Genomic DNA, 7183 nt, shown 5'->3' on the forward strand with positions numbered 1-7183 from the left:
CCAAGATGGGAGGTTTTCCCAGGGGCTTTTGGTGTACATATCCACAAGCCACCTTTCTGGAAAGGGCTCTGAGGGCCCCTTCTTAGCATCAAGGAAATCTGTGGGTCACATAGGTTAAGAAGAAGGAAAGAAGGGCACTTCCTGGGGGAGGTGGGGAGGAGGCGGCTCCAGGCTGGTCAGTGGTCAGGGGTAAACTGTGTCCTTCCCTAAGGAAAGCAGGCCCAGAGAAGGCTCTGACTCTCCCAAGTCCACACAGCCTTGTAGGTCATTTACCTCCCACACAGCAGAAGGGACACCCTCCACCTGGTTGACAGTAGGCAGACAGGAAAGCAGGGTCTCCTCCAAGGAAAGGGAGGGTTTTGCCCATGGGACCTCTCCCTCCCAACTCTGAGCTCTGGGCAAGACCCATGGAGAGTGGGGAGGGGCTCACGGCATTTGGAGGATGACTTGAGGGGGTCCAGTGGGACTGAAAGGGGTCCCTGGGGACAGCAGGGGAGCCTCAGGACTCCAGGAGGTGCTCCAGGCTCAGAGGGAGCATCCTCCCCCCTTTTTCCTCCCTCATCCTGCCCTCCTCCCTACCGCAGAGGCTGGGGCGGGCCGGGCGCCCTGGGAGGAGGCGGTGTCCCTGGCTCCCTGCCCACCGGTGCAGGGCTGGACGGGCAGGGGCGGAGCCATGCCTGGTGTTATAAGAGGCAGCCAGGGCACCGAGGCAATGAGCTGTCGCTCAGCTTGGCAGCAGGACGCTGGCAGCAGGCACACTCCGCACTCCAGCCCAGCCTGAGCGTGCCTCACCACTGTGGTCGCCATGCCCACCGCCTTGTGCTCCATCGCTCTAGCCCTGCTCGTGGCCCTGCACGAAGGTGAGCACCCCCCACGGGCTCAGCAGCTGCAGCAGCCCCGAGGCTGCTTGTCTGAATCTCCTGCTGGGGCTCTGTGCCCCCCAAGCCAGCCGGGGGCCTTCAGGGGCAGGAGTTAGGCAGCTTGGGGGTTGCAGGAGGCTGTGCTATTAGAGGTGCTGCCGTCCCAGGACAGCCACCGGTCCTTCCAACCCAGAGCTGCTGGGGCTTCCCCAGGCTGGCCCAGGGCTCCTGAGCACTGAGAATGCCAACTTCCTCGATTATGCAAGAGGAGGAGCCCGGCGGGTCCCCCATCCCAGCTGTGCCAGGCGCCCTGACCCACCTCTCCACTTTTCTCTCCCTCCTGTGCATGCAGGCAAGAGCCAGGCTGCTACCACCCCCATCCCAGAGCAACCAGCGCCCTTGCCCCGGGCCCGAGGCTCCCACCTGCGGACTCGACGTTGCTCCTGCAGCTCCTGGCTCGACAAGGAGTGCGTCTACTTTTGCCACCTGGACATTATCTGGGTGAACACTCCCGGGTGAGCTACTGGAGGGATCCAAGAGGGGTTGCAGGGGGCAGGGGTGGGGAATGCTGGCATGCTGGGGAAGCCCTGGCACACTGCAGCTCTCTCTTGGAGTGTGGGGCTAACAACAATAGCAATCAGCTATTGCTTCAGTTCTCACGTGGGGGCTGCCTGAGCAAGACAGAGGGCTGTCTCATGAAAATCCTCACAAAAAGCCTGGTCAGAAAGTGTTGGCTCCATTTTCCAGATCAGGGTACTGAGGCTCAGAGAAGTTAGGTGCCTTTTCCAAGGTCACACAGGAAGAGTAAGTGGTAGGTAGGAGGCTCCAGCCTAGGTCTGCAGATGCCAGAGCGCACAGCGGCTCTGCCATGCTGCCTCTGTATAATCTTCCAAGAATAATATGATTAATGACAGCACCCATGTCTTGACTGCGCCAGGCCCTATGCCAAGCACTGCTGGTGCGTTATCACCTCGTGAACGCACCCCCATCCTCCCCAGTGAAGCGGGGACTGCTGCTGTCCCCAAATGACAGACAAGAGACCTGCCCCATGTCACCTGGCAGAGCCGGGGTGGGGTCCCAGAGCTGTCTGTTCTGTCTGCACCCGCGCTGCCTCCGGGCCACTGCATACTTCAAGTTGAAGTTTCTCTGTGTGTTTGTATTTTTTTTTTCCTTCTCCAAATTGCAAAAGACAAGAGAAGCCCGGCACGTAAGCGTGTGTGGAGCTAATCCGCATCCAAACACTGGCTCAGGGCGGGAACCCTGCCAGTCCCTGCGTGCTGGGTCTACCTGGAGTCTCTGCAGCTCCAACCACACCGTCTAAAATTAGCTCAGGCATCCGAGGTGCTGGTCTGACCGGCCACGGGGCCCTGCCCTTCGCCTGGCCCGTCTCAGCCAGACGGAATCTGAAATCGATCTCAGCCAATCTAATATATCTATGCACACACACGCACACGTGCAGGTCAGGCACACGCACCATTTTAAAGTCAAAACTCTAAGAAACACTTGGGTCACCCTTCCAGGCAAGTGGTGACCGGATGGAGGCAGCTGAGCTGTGAGCCTGAGTGTTCACTTCTGTGAGAGGGCACTCTCTCCCTTTCTTCCAGACTAGTTGGGGGTCTTCTTTGAGAACAGGGGGACCAGCCTGACTCCATCAGTTCAAATTGCTGTCTGGGAGTGAGAGGGGCAGGGAGGACAGCTTCCACCCCTCCCCCCCATGCTGAGCGTCTTACTGAGCAGGACCAGGGCAGTTGGGAGGGAACAGAGGCCCGAGAGGGTAAGGGTCTTGCCCGAGGCTCCCTGGCATGTAAGGAGGAGGCTGCAGTGGGAATTCTTGAGGGCAGGAGCTGGTTACTTTTGCTGCCACCCTGGTGGCATGGATGGCTATCCCAGTGTGCAGTGTGGACAGTCCCAGCTTGCCAATGGTCCTGGTTTATCTAATCCTCTCTCTGTCTCTCTCCACCCTACGCCACTACCTTGCTGGCGGCCCGCCCACAGACAGACAGCTCCTTACGGCCTGGGAAACCCGCCAAGACGCCGGCGCCGCTCTCTGCCAAGACGCTGTGAGTGCTACAGTGCCAGGGACCCCGCCTGTGCCACCTTCTGCCATCAAAGGCCCTGGTAAGTGGGCACCCAGCCTGCAAGGGGCCAGAGGTGACTGCTGGCCTGGACCTGCTCTGGAGGGCAGGGTGTCTGGAAGGCCAGCAGTGGCGGACTGTTAGTCCCTAGGTCGTGCCCGACTGTTTGTGACCCCACGGACTGTAGCCTGCCAGGCTCCTCTGTCTATGGGATTCTCCAGGCAAGAATACCGGAGTGAATTGCCATTCCCTTCTCCAGGGTGTCCAGGAGGCCAGCAGAGGCGTGGCTAAATGGTGGAGGAGGGGCCAGGGGAGCAGGGTCCTGGGGGTCCAGAGGCTGCCCTGGGCTGTGGGGCAGCCTCCCTTCCTGCAGGGAGCCAGTCACCCTTGAGTCTTCCCCCCTGCCACTACCCCCAGCTCTGGGGGCTTCTGAGACCATTGCGTCCCCACTCCTGGGCAGGAGGAATCCTCCCCAGGTGACAGCTGAGGCAGCACAGGTCTAGAGAGGAAACAGGACTTGTCCTGTCAGGCTACACAGCCAGTCAGACGAGAGCTGGGCCTTCCGCCTTAGTCGCTGGGGCTCTGGGACCTCTGGAACTTTCTCAGTGGAGAAGCAGTAGCTGGAGTTGGGAGGCCATGGCACCGTCCCCGAGCTGCCACAAAGCGCCTTTGCCAGTCTTTCGGCCCTCTGGACCTCCTCCCTCCACGCGGAGCGTTGGGAAAGCAGACAGTGACTTCACCCTCCCCTACCTCCCGCTCCCATGACGGCCTATGGGAAACTCCTCCCCTGAGACCTCAGCTGTGGCTGCAGCCCTGCCTCAGTTTCCCTGCCGAGGGTTCTGCTTGGCTGCAAGTGGCCAGACTCTGGGAAGGCCAGCCACCCCACTGCCTCTTTCTGAGGCTGAGAACGCATTCCCAGTGGCTCAGTTTTCCTCAGGCCCCACCCCACCTGGGAAAAGAAGGGTGCCAGGTGCACAGGGTGGAAATGGATCTGCTCCTGAGGGCGGGTCAGGGTGGGGGGCTGGGCTGGGCCTGCAGCCAGGCAGCCTGGGGGCCCTGGACAGCCCCTCACTTGGGCCCTAATGCTGTTCACTCAGGACTGATGCGGTGGCAGTCCCAGGCAGCGGGTCCCCTGCAGCTGCGTTCCAGGATGGCAAGACGCAGGCCACAGCAGGAGAGCTCCTCCAGCGGCTGAGGTGAGGGGCCCCTACACTGATTGAGTGCCTTCTGTATGCCTTGCACATTTCCCTTATTCTCCATATGACGCCTTGGGTCCTTACGGGGCAGCCAATAGCAGCTCAGACAGATGAAGGTGTTTACCCAAGGTCACACAGCAAGCTACAGCATCTGGCTGACTCAATAGCCTGTGTTCTTAACCACTATGCTCTTTGTTACCGCCAGGCCTGGAAGTGGACTTTTATTGAGGGTTTCAAGGCTTGTGACTGTGGAAGGTTCCCAGGTGTTCATTCAGGCTGTGTCTGAATCAAGCATCTCCCACATGCTGGGGTCCAAACGGATGCTACCCAGCCTGTTCCCTCCCTGGGTCCCAGACTGGACTGTCTCCCTGGTAGCTACAACATGGCTCAGCTCAAGGCTTGGCATCCAGGAGGTGCCCATGAACATGTGTCCAACCAAACTGACTTGAGAACAGAAACCTATAGCCAGTCATGTGGCAGGGTGGCTGAAGGGGCAGCACCTGAGCTAGAAAGTCCCAGCCCTGCCACGAGCAAGCTTTGTGACCTTGGTCTGCTCACTGAACTTCTCTGTGCTTCTGGTTCCTGTCTGTGAGGCAGGGACACCGCTGCTATCCATCTCACAGGCTTGTTGTAGGTTAGAGCAGTTGACATACATGAAGAGCCCCAAGAAAGCCCAGGCCCTACGGGAGCTCTGAAGGTTTTAGCCATCCCGAACCTCTGTCCCTGAGGGTTCCTCAGGGCTGCACAGGGCCGGGGTGCAGCATAGCCCCTCAAGGGTCCACATCTCTGTGAGGAGGCGGAAACATAGGCAAAAAGACAGGATGGCCGGCTAGGCAGGACCCAGGATATACTGAGGAACTGTCTTAAAAAAATAATAATAAAATGAAAGTGTTAGTCACTCAGTCGTGTCTGACTCTTTGCAACCCCGTGGACTATAGCTCACCAGACTCCTCTGTCCATGGAATTCTCCAGGCAAGAATACTGGAGTGGGTAGCCATTCCTTTCTCCAGAAAATCTTCCCAACCCAGGGATCAAACCTGGGTGCCCCACATTGCAGGCAGATTCTTTATCATCTGAGCCACTAGGGAAACCCAGGAAATGTCTTAAGATGAAAAACTTCAAGGTAAGACTTTGCAAGTACTTGGCATTCCATAATCAGCAAAGAGTGTTTTCGCCAGTCTGTACTCAGCCTCACACCAGTTCAGGCCTGTGTTTATTTTACAGACCAAGAAGGGGGTTCAGAGAGGTTGAGACCCTTGCCCAAGTTCCCAAAGCTGGGAACCAGCCTCCCAGTTCCCAGGCTAGAACGCCTTAAGCCAGAGTGAGGCCACCTAGATGACGGCAGAGCCCCTACCAGGGTCTCAGCCAGATTCAAAGGACTGCTAGGATCCATACATATCTGGAGCTGGACCTTGAAGAATGGGAATTTTAGGGCACGGAGTATGGGGTGAGTGGAAGGTCAACAGCCTGAGGAGCCACAGGGATAGAGGTGTGGAAGTGAGAGGGCAATCAGGGGAGAGCCACGGGGCTACTCTTGGCCGTGCAGTCACCCTGGTGGCACTTGATGTTGAGCATCAATTTTGTCAAAGCTCCTTGTGGGCAGAAAAGCTTCTAACCTGCCCCGGCCTCTCCTTGAGGTTCAGACCTTGTTTTCAGGGTCGGCTGTGACCACCCTCTGACCTCTTGGCCATGAATAAGGAATCCAGACCCTATGACCGCTGCCTCTCATGGGGAACTCTCAAGTGATGTATATCTCCAGAGATGCTCAATTGACCTCTTTCCATTTCAGGGTTATTTCTGCAACCAAGATCCACTTTGCTAGGCAACAGCAGAAGCCGACGAGGGAGACCAGACCTACACACTCCAGGCAGAGGAAGAGATAGCTCTCGACTCTGGGAGAACTTTGGGAAGGAAGCCTGTGTGGATACAGGAGGAGAGGGGCATCCCAGAGCTGGGAGACCTTCCGACCTGTTTCCTGGGCCAGAAAACCCAGCTGCTGGAGCAGGCACAAGCTCTGGCCTCCTCGCCCTGGGGAGGGGGCCTCGCTCAAGGCAGCTCCGTGACACCAGGAAAGTCATCAGGCCCCAGGCTGCAGCGTGGCCTCCCACACTGGCTCCAGTTCCTAGGCCCTGCTGAAAGGAACGGCATGCGGAATGTGCTAACCTGGAGGTGTCCTGTCTGGCGGCTGTGAACCAGGAACAACGTGCAGTGGCGGGCACTCACACCCAAGCCAGCCCGAGTCCTTCCAGGGTTGAAGTCCCGGCCGCCCCCGACCCCTCACCCCCGCTCTGTCCCCTCCAGCCCTCGCTCTCCAATGTCCTTATTCTCCCTTCATACCCTCGGGGCACTCTTGGTGAGAAGGGCCTGCACCACTTCACCTGTCTGTATATAACTTATTTGCTCTAAGAAATTTGACGATTCCGATTATTTATTTTAACGTATTTTTTTAGACTCTCAATTATTTACCTGCGAACTTGTGTTTGTAATAAACAACAAAATAATGCTCTAGCATTTGGTCTTGGTTGAGCAGGAGGTGGGAGGCACTTTTCAGGAAGGGGCTACTTAGAAGTGAAGGGAACAAAGGGACGGCGGGGAAAGAGCCTGAGGCAGGTGTGGAGCACTGAGTTCCACACCCCTGTGCCCCGGCTGGGCATCGCTGGCTGCTGACCCACCCTCTCTGGACTTTTGCCTATCATGTGCCTAGACAGCCATTTGCAGCTTTGATATCCCGGGTTCCAGGACCTGTGTTTCTATCAGGCCGGTAAGTGTTGGCCAGGCCTTTCCCCAGAGCATGTTTCATAGGAGCCAAGACTATGAGGACCCACTTCTCCTCTGGTTGCCACCCCTGAGGTTCAGAGCAAACCTGTCCAGTGAGGGCTGTGTGCTGTTCCAAGACTGTGTGCAGCCTTACTGGCCAGGGATGGCTGTTGTAACGGAGTCACAGGCTGGTCCTTATCCCTCACCCTGGGCTTGGACAGACCCCGCTGGGGGCGCTCAACACTTCTCTCACTAAAGAAGCCCAGGGCTCTAGCACTGGCTTGGCTGATCCTGC

The 7183-nt window shown here is 57.8% G+C and overlaps 1 protein-coding gene across 1 annotated transcript; it reads left to right on the forward strand.

Moving 5' to 3' along the window:
* The first annotated feature begins 694 nt into the window (after positions 1 to 694).
* EDN2 (endothelin 2) lies at positions 695 to 6630 on the forward strand. Its single transcript, XM_027537633.1, has 5 exons — positions 695 to 860; positions 1213 to 1375; positions 2856 to 2978; positions 4033 to 4131; positions 5921 to 6630. Exons 1-5 carry the CDS (start codon positions 806 to 808, stop codon positions 6012 to 6014), a joined length of 534 nt encoding a protein of 177 aa, XP_027393434.1. The 5' UTR covers positions 695 to 805; the 3' UTR covers positions 6015 to 6630.
* The last annotated feature ends 553 nt before the right edge of the window (positions 6631 to 7183 follow it).

Source organism: Bos indicus x Bos taurus, chromosome 3, assembly GCF_003369695.1.
Source record: "Bos indicus x Bos taurus breed Angus x Brahman F1 hybrid chromosome 3, Bos_hybrid_MaternalHap_v2.0, whole genome shotgun sequence".
NCBI classification, from domain to species: domain Eukaryota; kingdom Metazoa; phylum Chordata; class Mammalia; order Artiodactyla; family Bovidae; genus Bos; species Bos indicus x Bos taurus.

Bases quoted from the DNA above. Each gene is read 5' to 3' on its own strand.
- EDN2 (XM_027537633.1), top strand. From the start codon at position 806: ATGCCCACCGCCTTGTGCTCCATCGCTCTAGCCCTGCTCGTGGCCCTG. The intron at 1,376-2,855 runs GTGAGCTACTGG...GCCCGCCCACAG, and splicing joins ATCTGGGTGAACACTCCCGG to ACAGACAGCTCCTTACGGCC. The intron at 4,132-5,920 runs GTGAGGGGCCCC...TTTCCATTTCAG, and splicing joins GAGCTCCTCCAGCGGCTGAG to GGTTATTTCTGCAACCAAGA.